The 13835-nt window shown below is 37.8% G+C and overlaps 3 protein-coding genes across 4 annotated transcripts in view; 1 reads left to right on the top strand and 2 right to left on the bottom strand.

Moving 5' to 3' along the window:
• The window catches only part of LOC104727336 (autophagy-related protein 101), a 2669-nt gene extending 684 nt beyond the window's left edge, over positions 1–1985 (top strand). The window contains exons 2-7 of one of the 2 annotated variants that reach the window (XM_010446407.2): positions 176–212; positions 555–640; positions 794–889; positions 1088–1253; positions 1364–1520; positions 1704–1985. In XM_010446407.2, the coding sequence (XP_010444709.1) occupies positions 176–212; positions 555–640; positions 794–889; positions 1088–1253; positions 1364–1520; positions 1704–1779 (618 nt within the window). In that variant the 3' untranslated portion in view covers positions 1780–1985. The other variant, XM_010446408.2, reaches the window with a different exon arrangement.
• On the bottom strand, positions 2113–3345 carry LOC104727335 (dof zinc finger protein DOF5.8). Its single transcript, XM_010446406.2, has one exon. The coding sequence runs from the start codon at positions 3112–3114 to the stop codon at positions 2437–2439; it is 678 nt and encodes a 225-aa protein (XP_010444708.1). The 5' UTR covers positions 3115–3345; the 3' UTR covers positions 2113–2436.
• On the bottom strand, positions 9042–9494 carry LOC104729098 (uncharacterized protein At4g02000-like). The gene has a single exon (XM_010447990.1). The coding sequence runs from the start codon at positions 9492–9494 to the stop codon at positions 9042–9044; it is 453 nt and encodes a 150-aa protein (XP_010446292.1).

Raw genomic sequence — 13835 nt, 5'->3', positions numbered from 1 at the left:
TTTTTTTTTTTTTTTTTTTTTTGTTTGTTTGCTAAAAAAAATCAGTACAATCAATCCTTGTAGTCATCGAGTTACGTGTTTCTATATCTGAATTTGTTTGGTGGTTGTTCGATATCGAAAGGTTACTATGTGTCGATTTGGTTGGGTTGATTTGGATATATTTTTTTTTGCGCAGGAAGTGGAATCCTTCGAGATACGCGAAGTTTTGCGCTGTAAGTCTTCTTCTTCTTCTTCTTCTGTATCCAGTTTCGTTGTTTTTTTAGTATAGAAACAAACAAACATCAGATCAAAATTGTTTCAGTTTTAAGATCCCAGTGCTTTAGATCCCAGATTAGGTCTTTAAACCTGTAGACATTGGTTCCAATTGGGAGTTTTGGAGAACACTATGCATAAATCTTTCTTTCTTAGTTTGAGTAAAAATTTGAAGATGCGAGCAATTTGTTGTCTGATTTGGTTTGTGGATTTGTCTTTTGTCTTGTTTTCAGTTCTGTAGTGTGATTTTACTTACTTTGTGAAACTTTTGAATCTGAGAAGGTGTAATTTTGTTCTTGCAGGTATTCTACATACCATTGTCTTTCATCGTGCGCTTGGTCTTATCCGCCCTAAAGATATTGATTTGGAGCTTTTTGAGATTACATACGTAACATTTTCATTTTCTTTCTCTCCTCTATGGTTTTGTAATTATGCTACACAAAGAGAGATGTTTACGAGTTTCAACAAAATTGTGTAGTATGCTTTGATTTTGATGTTGGCCACATTTTCTTCTCTTTTTTTTTTCCATTTTATGTCACAGGTGCAGTGCGGTGAAATCGAAGTGGAGAAGAAAATTGATGAAAAGGTTGACCAATTCATTAGCTGGATTGAGAAACACCCGAACAAGAAAAGTCAGGTACATTCAGATAGTTGATTATAAGTGAACAGCATCTTTCTTACCTGCTCGAACAAGGATTTATGCAGCATATAGGGTTGTTGCTTTATCATATATTCTTTATGTATGTGATTGTCTAATCCTTTTCATTATCTCCATCCTTTTGTGGCTGTTAATGATCCCTTCTTCTTCTTCTTTTTTTTTTGTGTCATTGCCAAGATATGTCTATCATTCTATGAAGTCAAAAGCAAACAGCCGTCTTGGTTCACCAACAAAATCGAACGGTTGTACTGGGAACAATGGTACATCAATCTTAATGTGCTTCAGCCCACTAAGGCTCCTGTCGGCAAGTCCCACCATTCTAAACTAGTTATGGACCCTGGAGGTAAGATTGATGAATTTACAACCCTCTCATCTCCAAAAATTACTACCCTTCTTTTTTGCCTATTAGAGTGGGAAGTGATTGTCATGTTCTATCTAATCCAATAACTGTAGAGGCGTCTGAGGAGAGAAGTTCTCGTAGGACACTGCTTGAGCAATCCCTTCAAGAAGTCTTATTCCAAATCATAAAATTCGTGAATGAGAAGAAGGACCATGTTCCTCCCATTAACGATGGTGTAATCTACTGCCCTTTTGAGATCACTATCCCAAGGTACGTCAGTCTCCACTTATTCACATATCAAACTGTTTTCTAGAGATTGTACTTATGGATCATGTCTCGATGGACAGTTAAGACTTATCTTTAGGTGCAGTGATCCCCACGAGCATAGATGAGTGAAGAATTTTCTTGATATTTTGTTGTCAAAGTGTTGAATTGAGTTAAGGTTTGTTTCAGCTCATCGGACTCAGCTTTTGGGATGGATATGTTCAAGAGGATACTCCACAGTGGCCATCCGTCGATGCTCGGCTAATTCCATTTTCTACTCAACTTAGGTACATATGATGTTACTTGTTGCAGCTTAACTCCAATCACCACGTTCCTAGTTGCATTTCTCTGTGTACATATATAATAAACTCAACACTTGCCTTTTCTTCTCAACTTTCTTTGCCTAATCTATGTTCCAGATATTTATTGTGAATAAGTGATGCGTTGTTTCATGTTACAGATATTTCTTCATGGTTTGTCTAGCTATATATCTCTTGAACATATCTTCTCTCTGTTTTTGGTGATCTTTAGGAAGAACATTCTCAAAAGTATTTTCATGATATATCTGTAGCTTTATAGCATAATTTTTATATGATTATATCCACAAAATTGTTCTCTATTAATTCAAATCTATGTTTGTGTCCTTGTTCCGGCAGGCTAGAGCATTTGCTACATCCATAACTAGAGCCAAATTATAAAAATTAGACTGTTCTGTATTCAAAGATTTCCAGCATTGGAACTGACATTAATAAGAGCCAAAAACAAACAACGTTTCTCTGATTTTGTAGTTTCGTTCACAAGTGACCTAACTAAATAAGAACCAAATTCACTACTAGAGAGCACTAAAACTGAAGAGTTAGGGTAGAAAAGCCAAAAGAAGAAGAAGAGAGATTTAAACCCTCCGACTAAGGTAGAGAGCTGCTCACGCTAAGTAGTCTCCGGACACGAACCCGACTTTGCTCTCTGGACCTTCGAACTGCCACGTGGCGGGTATTTGAGTCACGTGGCTTGTAGTGGTTGCAGCATCAGTAGCGCCAGTTGAAAACGGCCAGACCGTCGTTATTCCTTGCCCAAATCTGACGCCGTCGAAATACGACCCGTGACCAAGCCCAAGACCGAACCCGTCTGGCCCGTTAAATCCACCACCAGGCCCATTTCTGCTTACAGCGGCGTTGTAGTGGATCAAAGAGTTGAAACCGCCGTAGAGCGACGACGCACTTCCTTTCGCCGCGGTGCAACCGCCGTTGGAAGAGGACTGAGGGAAAAGAACAGGCGTCGCTTGTAATGGAAAGTTCCGGCTTCCCACAGCGTTGGTGGTAGCAGCGGAGGAGGAGCAAGTCCGGGAACGTTTTGAGCTTTTCCGGGAAACACCACCGACGGGAATGTCACGGAGAGTACCTCCATGAGTCCAGTAACGACGACAAGACTTGCAGAAATGACGAGGCTGTGAGAAATTGTAGTTGTTGTAGTAACAGAACTTGGTGTTGGTTGAGTCACAGCGAGGACAAGGAAGCTGCTCTTGCTGATCCACCGGAGTCGCAACAGCTCCACCGTGAGGAATCTTAGAAACCCGACGAGATTCGCTGAACTCGGAAGGCATGTTTTGAAGAGAGGTAGGTAATTCGCTGAAAAGGTGAGAGTTTTTGAAGCTTAGAAGTGTTAAGAGGTTTTGGAACTTTCTGAGAGGAAGAGGTTCCTTTTATGGACAAGAGAGAGAGAGAGAGAGAGAGAGATGGGGAAGGAGAAGAGAGTGAAGCTTTTTGACAGAGTGTGTTGGGTTTATTGTGAACATTGAAAGAGATATGCTCTGTCTCTCTCTCTCTCTCTCTCTCTCTCTCTCGCTTCGTTATACTGTACGTAGGTGGCTCTGTTTTCAAGATTTTCTGTTTTGAAAATTATGGGAAAACAAACAAAACATCTAATCTCCTCAATCCATAATCTGTCGCACGTTTTCGTTTGGCATATATAAGCGATTTAAATAAAGACATCATTTGCATGATTATCAGAAATCCGCTTCGTGAGTGACTAGAAACCCAATTAAAGTAAATTAAGTTTTGATTTTGTTGTTAGGTAGTACTTCCGAGTTATTATGAGTTGAAACAACAGTTAAGAGATGATGACATTGGTTTAAAATAAAAATAAAATATGGAAAAAATAACGTCTGTCAAAAGTACGTGTCTACGGGAAACGAAAGAGTGACGAGAGTAGGCAACAACAATAGGCAAATTGTGGGAGAGACTATTGAGCTTATCGATGTAAAGCAGTTCCCAATAATTCAACCATTATACTGTTAAGGGTTTATTATGGCTCCTATAACTAGTGTAATTTCCTTATTTACGATGGTTATTAACTATAATAGTTGTGTCATCTTTTCCCCAAAAAAAAAAAAAAAAATACTAGTACACTATATGGACCTAAGAGATTTATGGTGTGTGTAATAGATGTGCTCTATCAATTACTATACGAGAATCAATGCGTTCAGGACCTCAGAAACAACGCTAACTAAAATCAAATCACAGTATGTGTTAGACCAACTTAAATGATCAATGTTACGTGTTATGGTCCTATCTTACGCATATAAAATCACAAATCCATGTTTTCTTTTATTTTCTAGGCTATGATTTTTTATCTTGGGTAGGAGCTAAAAAAGGTAAAAAAATTTAGACAACAAGACCAAGTAGACAGGAGTAACAATAATCGTAGGACTTCTGACTAAACATGATCTTGCGTTGCGGAAACAAGACAAATGTATCTTCAAGGTAGAGAGAGAGAGAAAGAGACAAATCCAAACGAAAGAAGAGGGTTGTAAATGTAAATGTGGGAGGCTAAAACGGTCAAAGAGACAGAAGAGATTCGTTTTGTGAAGAGACAGAAGCGAAGGCTGTCGGGTAAAATAATGGATACGGAGAGCTAGAAGCATGCAAATCTTCACTCCCTTTCACACCAAAAAGCATCCAACATTTGAGAGAGAGAGAGACATGTGAGAAGTATGTGCCCAAGATGTGTCTACACTGGTTCAGAGCCGTCCTTACTCTGCTGTACCGACCGGTCTAATCTGGTCAAATTCTGACACTCATCTCTTTCTTAGTTTCTTTATCCCATTCTTTTTTTTTACTCAAAATCTGATTATATTGATTTAGGAAATGTCATTACAAAGAGGAAGAACTAGCCAATCTCGAACCATTACAAATTCAACATAGTACTCATGATCTCTACATCCTAATTTTGCTAAAGTATGAGCCACATTGTTGTGTAAACTTAAAACTGACGAAACTGAATTTTGATGCCCAAAACTTTATGTCCTGCATAAGCGTTGATAGAGATGCATTCATGATAGAGCCATTAATCAACTTGCACAAAGATTCATTATCGCCTTCAAAGATGACTGCATCGTATCCTTGTTTCAATGTTTGTTCGAGAGCTAATATTAAAGCTTTTGCTTCAGCCTCCAGTGAGTTTTCTGCATCAGTTAGTTTCTTTGCACCCCAAACGAGTTCCTTTCCTCGATGATCTCTAACGATCCAACCACCTATGATTGTATGATTTGCAATGTCAAAACCTGCATCCTTTATTGGAAGATGGGAGGTATCCATGTAGATGAGTGTATGACCGGAGAATGTCTGCGATCATGATGAACTGAGACTGATGAGATATTTAACCACTCTTTTGTTTCAGCGATTGATAGTAAAACCGTTTTAGAGGCCCCTTCTCGATAATCATTAAAGATAGAGTTATTCCTAGCCTTCCAAATGCGCCAAAGTAACCAAAAAGGAAGTAAGGAATCAAAAGTATTGCAATTTTGTTGCATCGATTGGTTGATGATAACTGACAGGTTACTCTCTGCGTCGTGTTCTAGGTTGTTGACATCAAGTAAAGGTGTATTGGAGGTACGCTACACCATTTTTGCAAAAGGTCATGTGAAGAGAGCATGGAGTATAGTTTCATCCTCTTGTCGACATCTGGGGCAAATGGCTTCTATTGTCATTCCTCTTGATCTCAAGCGTGTAATGGTTGGAAGCGCATGAGAGAGTACACGCCAGAGAAAGTGCTTAATTTTTGGCATTAACCGAAGCCTACATATCTTTTGTTTAAGATCTTTTGAGCCATAAATATCTAAAGGATTCACATCAACTGCGTGAGGATCATGTCTTAAAAACTAGTATCCAGACTTGACTGTATATTCGCCAGAGAGAGAGTAGTTCCATATAAGTTTATCCTCTGTTTCCATAATAGAGAGATGGAGTTTTTGAAGGAGCTCACCATCACCAGAAGTGATCATTGAAGTGATTTTTGATGAATTCCATGAGCGAGACTGGTTATGTTTCTCGATTAACTGGTCTAAAGAGACATTGATATCAGGTAACAACAGTGTTACAGGGTTGGGAGGGTGAGTTGGGAGAACATTATCAATTCTCATTCGAATTATTTTTCCATTGCCAACAATATATCTCGAGCCTCTCTTAATAAGATTTAGTCCTACTAAAAGGGAAGACCAACCATATGATTGATTCTTCCGAGCTTTTGCATCAAGCATTGTGTCATCTTTAAAATAACGTGCTTTCATCACCTTAGCAAAAAGGGAGTCTGGAAATTGAATTAGACGCCATGCATGTTTTGCAAGGAGAGCATCATTGAAAGCTTCCAAATCTCTAAATCCTAAACCACCTTCTTTCTTCGTTAGTTTGAGCTTGTTCCATGCAATCCATGGTATACCTCTTTTATTTGAATTTCTTTCCCACCAAAAGTTCATAAGGAGAGACTCTAAATCTGAAGTGACACCTTTGAGAAGTTTGAAACACGACATCACATAGACTGGCTTGGAAACCGCCACCGATTTTAACATGATCTCCTTTCCAGCAGGAGACAACCGTTTGGCTGTCCAACTTGATGTTCGTTTCTTTACTCTATCTATGATGAAGTTGAACATTTCTGTCTTCTTTCGTCCGAATTGTTCAGGTAAACCCAAATATTTTCCCCCTCCTCCATGGTTTGCAATGTTTAAAATTTGTTTGAGTCTATCTTGAGTAGATCCATAATCTTGAGTAGCAAATTGTAAATGTGTGATTCGTGGAACTCCAATACCAATTTGGATTCCTTTGATTTCGCCATCAGATACTTTAGAGTTTATTAGATGACTTAAGATGTCCGAACAAAGGATAAAAAGATATGGAGATAACGGATCCCCTTGCCTGATTCCACGTTGTGGTATGATGTTTCCTTACAGAGCTCCATTGATCAGAACAGAATAATTGATCGATCTTACCGTTGCCATGATCCATCCAACCCATTGGTCACAAAAACCAAATAGTTTTAGTGTTGTTTCAAGGAAATTCCACTCCACTCTATCGTATGCCTTGCTTACATCTGTTTTCACTGCCATATACGACTGAGATACACGCTTTCGAACCTTTAGACTATGCATTAGTTCATGTGCTATCATCACATTGTCTTGTATCAAACGACCTGGAATAAAAGCTGTCTAGGTCTCCAAAACTATGTTATTGAGGTGAGGTTTGAGTCTGTGAACCAGACATTTCGACACTATCTTGTATAAAACGTTACATAGGGTTATTGGTCAAAAATCCGAGAGGGTTATGGGGTTGTCTATCTTTGGAATCATACAAATATTCGTCTGGTTAATACTCTGTTTCATTACAGATGTGTCAAAAAAGGTTTTTACTTCTTTTATAACATCCTTGCCAACCTTGTCCCAACAACTTTTATAGAAGCGTGTTGTTAAACCGTCAGGTCCTGGGCCTTTGTCATCTCCAATTAAACAAACAGCTTTATATATCTCTTCATCACTAAACTTTCGAGTTAGGTCATCGTTTATTTCTGTTGTGACCTGTGGCACAAAATCTGCAAATTCTTGAGGCGAAACGAAATGTCCATTGGTTGAGTAGAGATTAGAAAAGAACTTCTGAGCATGATCGCCTATATTCTTATCACCCTGAATTATATTTCCTCCCTCATCAGTGATCGAAATGAGGTTGTTTTTTGCAGCTCTTGTTTGAGCACAAGCATGGAAAAAACTCGTATTTCTGTCACCTTCGTGCATCCACTGGTTACGGCTCTTTTTTTTCCAATGAGTCTCCTCATCTTTATACGCGTTAGTTAACTCCATATGTAATTGGGGAATGCGTATACGGTCCTCACGAAAACCACTCTCCATAGCATCGTTTAGTTGTGATTGTAGTAACTTAATCCTTTCATCAGCGTTATGCTGTGATCGATATTTCAGATCAGCCATCGCTTTCCTGCAGTTGTCTATCATGGTGTTGATAGGCATATCTTCATTTTCATTCTCTCCAGACCAACCTCAATGAACAATCTCCCTAAAATCAGGTACATCACACAGTCTCTTGTCAAAATAGAAAGTTCTTTTGCGTTGTTTGTTGTTATTGTTCAAATATAACATAACTGGTTTGTGATCAGAACCCGAGAATTCTAAAAAATGGGCTTCCACATTAGGAAAAGTAGCAGCTCCTGCGGTATTCGTCATAGTTCTGTCTAGACAACATTGCACAGTGTGAGAATATCTTTCTCCCACCCAAGAGAATCTGTTCCCCCTAGTTCTGATGTCTTTTAAGTCACACATTGATATCATATGACGAAAATCTCTAAAAGTCCACTCAGCTCTTGCAGGACCTCCAATTTTCTCCCCATTTGAGATTATTTCATTAAAATCACCAAGTAAGATCCATGGAGCATTGCGGTCAGAAGTCATATTTTCAAATCTTTCCCATAAAATATGTCGTTCACTCTGTGCAGGGTGGCCATACACACAAGACAAGTGGAAAGAGATATTATTAAGAGTTACAACAACATCAATTAGTCGTTCATCCTTGGACACCAAGGATAAAGACACACTCTTCCTCCACATTAGAGCTAAGCCTCCACTCCTTCCTTGAGGGGGCTGAATTAAAACATCATCAAATCCTAGATCATCCTTTACTTTAGTTACAAACCCAGAGTTATTAAGAGTTTTTGAAAGAAAGAGAATATCACACTTAGAAGAAAAACATAGTTTAGTTAAACGAGAAGAAGTCATCGACTGAGCCAAGCCCTGACAGTTCCAGGAGATGATCTTCATATAGGATCTGGGGGTATCGGGCCCCCCGCGCCTCCATCGAAATCATTGTTAACTGAACCCGAGTCCACAGAAACCTCTCATTTTTCCTTCTTCCTGAGTTGACACAGGACCGTCAACTCCTCTGCAGCCTCGGTTCTGTTGAAAGCCTTTTCAAACCTGGCCCTCTTACGCTTCAGGGAAGTAAGATCCGGTTGAGCATTGTTAGAAACTTGTCTAGATATTCTCCTGTTGCCGTTGTGGCTTCAACTTTCTTTAAAAACTTGGCGTGAAGATAGCGAATCCTCTCGGCTGTTAGTTCTGTGTCTTCAAAGGCACTGGGTAAGGAGGATGAAGACGTGATGTGTGTACCTTGAACATGACCAAAGGTGTTTGGTGGTGGCATTTAGAGACCAGGAATGAGAGTCGCAGGATCCACTGATGGCAGAGTATCAGATTCAGACATCAAATTGTCGATCATCATCAGGCCCCGGTGGATCATTATTGTCAAAGGTTAAAGAACATTCTTTTGCATCGTGTTTCAGTGATCCACACTTAGTACAGAAGTTTCTAAGTCGCTCATATCGATACTTAATCACAGTGTTTTCATCAAGAGCAAAATTTATGTTCTTTTGAAAACGTAGAGGATCATCAATGTTCCTGGCTATCCTAACTCTAACCGCTCTCACTTGGTTGACATTCTCATCATAATCTACATCCGTAACATATCCAATCCTATTGCCAACCCATCTAGTCGTAACATTCGTTAAATAGAGAGTTGGGATACCTTGGATTTGCACCCAAAAAGGAATGATCTTCATGTCGTTTTCACCAATGTTAGGGTACCAGCGGTGTGTCGTGATCATCCAGTCATTGAATGACCAAGGGCCACGTCGCAACACCAAATCCATGGATTCCTCTNTAGTTACAAACCCAGAGTTATTAAGAGTTTTTGAAAGAAAGAGAATATCACACTTAGAAGAAAAACATAGTTTAGTTAAACGAGAAGAAGTCAGCGACTGAGCCAAGCCCTGACAGTTCCAGGAGATGATCTTCATATAGGATCTGGGGGTATCGGGCCCCCCGCGCCTCCATCGAAATCATTGTTAACTGAACCCGAGTCCACAGAAACCTCTCATTTTTCCTTCTTCCTGAGTTGACACAGGACCGTCAACTCCTCTGCAGCCTCGGTTCTGTTGAAAGCCTTTTCAAACCTGGCCCTCTTACGCTTCAGGGAAGTAAGATCCGGTTGAGCATTGTTAGAAACTTGTCTAGATATTCTCCTGTTGCCGTTGTGGCTTCAACTTTCTTTGAAAACTTGGCGTGAAGATAGCGAATCCTCTCGGCTGTTAGTTCTGTGTCTTCAAAGGCACTGGGTAAGGAGGATGAAGACGTGATGTGTGTACCTTGAACATGACCAAAGGTGTTTGGTGGTGGCATTTAGAGACCAGGAATGAGAGTCGCAGGATCCACTGATGGCAGAGTATCAGATTCAGACATCAAATTGTCGATCATCATCAGGCCCCGGTGGATCATTATTGTCAAAGGTTAAAGAACATTCTTTTGCATCGTGTTTCAGTGATCCACACTTAGTACAGAAGTTTCTAAGTCGCTCATATCGATACTTAATCACAGTGTTTTCATCAAGAGCAAAATTTATGTTCTTTTGAAAACGTAGAGGATCATCAATGTTCCTGGCTATCCTAACTCTAACCGCTCTCACTTGGTTGACATTCTCATCATAATCTACATCCGTAACATATCCAATCCTATTGCCAACCCATCTAGTCGTAACATTCGTTAAATAGAGAGTTGGGATACCTTGGATTTGCACCCAAAAAGGAATGATCTTCATGTCGTTTTCACCAATGTTAGGGTACCAGCGGTGTGTCGTGATCATCCAGTCATTGAATGACCAAGGGCCACGTCGCAACACCAAATCCATGGATTCCTCTGATTGGAAGCGAAACAGCACTCTACCCCCATCAAGTAACCGTCCAACACACGCATCCGGGAATCCCCAAACTCTTGGCATTTGGCGAATTATCGCCCGGAGATTCTGTTTACGGGGGTTCACCAGAGTTACGACTATGGAGAACCGATTCACATTAGCAGCGCGAGAACTAAATTCAGAGGGGAAGACAATTGGTGCATCGTCAATTCCCAGATCAAGGTTTTGAACGGATTTTCTCAAGAAATCACTCATTATGGAGTGTTTATTAAAGAACAATGTAACAGAAAGGGATAGAGAAATTGGAAGAAAGCGAGGGAGAGAACTGTATTTATAGGTTTTGATCCATGGCGGTTTTGGTGAGCAGTTAACTCCCACAAAAAGGGGAGACAAATAACTGTCAGAAAAAACTGACAGACCCAAACCGCCGACAGAACCCCATAGATACAAAGAATAGAGGAAATCAAACGGAAATAAACTCCTTAATGGAGAAACAAATCAGAAAGAAATTCCAGAACTGTCGCCCTCTAAGGCACTATTTTATTTTAAATCCCATTCTTTTTGTCCTTTTCCTCTTCCTTTTTAGAATACTCTCTTTCTCTGTTTCCTTCCAAAGGGTGTTTTCGTCATTTCGTCCGTATTTATTATGGGCCTGTTCGTATTTATTATGGGCCTGTTTCCTTTAAAGATGTATGCGACTTATGGAACATGGGCCTTATAAATGATATTTGTATTTAGATGTGGATCATCTCCAATACAAAACCCCATTATGCAGCGATTGCTTGCTTTGCTTTCACAAAACATGATATGGAAATTTGTCTTCTGTATTTCATAATTATCGTAGATTTCGTTTGAGTTGTAAGAATGTGAAAGTAAAATTAAATTATCACTGGAATATTTTTCCAATGTATTCAAGGCCAATGGGCTAACCTATAATAAGAAGGTTAGATCTCATTGACTTGTGTGACCCATTTCATTCGTTACAATTACAAACTTACGAAGAAATAACGTAAGAAACATTGTTGCGCTAATTATCCTCTTTCTTTATTATTATTTTTATAACTGATCCCTATAATTGTATGAAAATGATTTGCAATCTGAGATGACAGTGTAAAGAAAACATGCAATAATCGTTCTTTATTTTAAGGCCCTAATTATATGGCTTTTTATGTTGTGTTGGTGCATGTTTCACCAAACATCCCATTATGAAAAACATTCAAAGCTGAATATAACTTTATCGATGCATGGTCATCTAAACCACGATCTGTGTCCCAATTCGAAAGTGAAAACTTGGTCATCATCATAATAGTAAAAGGTGCCAATAAATTGAATATTCGGAATAAATAAATTTGAAACAATAATTACAAGGCAAAAAAGGAAACAATAATTACAAAAAAAAACACATTAACAAAGAAATAATAATTGAGAGACATAAATAAAACCCTAGTAGATTATATGGGGACCAAGAGTAAGGGAACTATATACGTAGTCCAAATGCAAATCATCTCCATATTTGTCTTGTTACAACAAATATGATGAAGATAATGATCTATTTTTGGAACGAAAGATCTTTCAATATATTGAGTTGTTTAATATACAGTTCAAGTGGGTAAAACTTTAAGATTTCAAATTAGCGGCAAAACTTTTTTTTTTGTTAAAGATTAGCGGCAAAACTTGAGCTCAAAACTATCATGGTTTAAGATAGCAGGGAATTTTTGAAAGAGATATGATTGAAATTTTCACTACAAGAATAAATGTGCCCAAAAAATATCATATCACTTGTATACTATTATGAAATTGGGTGCGACGTGCGTCTCCACTACCGTTGTTTTATTTCCACGGTCGGAGAAGTGAACGTCACATTCCCATCAGTTAAGTTCTTTCGTTTGTCTCTCTATGTATGTGTTTTATAGCTATGCACACAATCAAAAGGAAATTTCAAACTTGTCTAATGTAGAAAAAATATGAAAAGGCCACTTTATGAAAAAGTTTGAGTAGTCAAAATAAAATGATTTAATCAAGGGTGGATATGTAAATTTAGAATTTTAGAAATATAGTTGACTAATCATTGCATAAGTAAGCATTTTTGGATTTGATACCATTAAGCAAGGTCTCCTTCCTATCTATATAAGCTTTTATAGCAATCGAATGCACGTTTGTCCCTTGCCTTAATTTCTACATTAATTTATTTATTCCGAATTTCATATTCGTAATAGATATACAAGTTATCCATAACGTGCACGTTACAAATTAAAACTTAATATCTACCTATTCTAAATTATGAAAATATAAGAGCTACTGATTCCTGAACTATATAATCTGATGATTCTTAATTTCTTACTAGGAGGCCAAATACTGAATATACAATAATACATTATGATATTTTTTTTTTTACTTTTTTATTTTTATTATAGTATGTGTGTGGATCCACATGTTATATTGACTGTACTGTAATAACTTATCGTACTAGTTACCGAAATTAAATTACACAATTGTTGAGCCCCCACATCACACCAACTAATATATTTAATTTTGATTTTTAAATAAAGTGATTAAACTTATTTATAATGTTGGCCACTTTTATGAGCCAAATGTTGTGTTGTTATAACAACAACCAATAAATGCGTAGGTTGGATCATAAATTAGGATAGTTATTATTTACTTGTTCAAAACCGTTTCAGACAGATATAGAAACAGATTGGTGATGCAGACGAATTACGTATTTATAGTTCTTTTCAGAGAAACAAAAAAATAAATATCAAGTTCGCTTGGAATAGAAGGAAAGAAAAAAAAACCCTCAACGGCTAATTTTTACAATTATCTTTCCATGTTACTTAAATCCAATATTTTCAACACACAAACAACATACACATTAGCAGTAATAACTAGGAGAATATATTTATAAGTAATATGATGTTACTTATCATATTACTGCTATTTGATAAGTAAATGTATAAGTTGATTACCAAACTATTGAGAAAAAGTAAATACTAAGAATTCTCAAACGATTTTGAAAATTGCATCTGTTTGAAGTGTAAAAGAGGAAAGATAAAAGAGAACTAGCTTCACAAAAAATAAAAATAAATAGTAAATAAAGGGAGGAGGATCTTTGGTTAATTGTAACTTGTAATTTGTATAGAGAGAGCCAGCTAAAAAAAAAAAAAAAAAAAGAAGAAGAAGAAGATGAAGAAGAGCTCCAAAACAATGGAGAAAAAAACAGTAAAGATAAAAAGAGCAAAAGAGATAAGCTTTAATCATGGGTCCCAAAATACAAACAAATCACAAAAAGATATCAAAAAAA

This window comes from Camelina sativa, chromosome 11 (assembly GCF_000633955.1).
Source record: "Camelina sativa cultivar DH55 chromosome 11, Cs, whole genome shotgun sequence".
NCBI lineage: Eukaryota > Viridiplantae > Streptophyta > Magnoliopsida > Brassicales > Brassicaceae > Camelina > Camelina sativa.
This window is presented reverse-complemented; position numbering and strand designations above follow the sequence as displayed.

Excerpts from the sequence above, each read along its gene's own strand:
- LOC104727335 (XM_010446406.2), bottom strand. The coding sequence starts at position 3,114 with ATGCCTTCCGAGTTCAGCGAATCTCGTCGGGTTTCTAAGATTCCTCAC.
- LOC104729098 (XM_010447990.1), bottom strand. The coding sequence starts at position 9,494 with ATGGATTTGGTGTTGCGACGTGGCCCTTGGTCATTCAATGACTGGATG.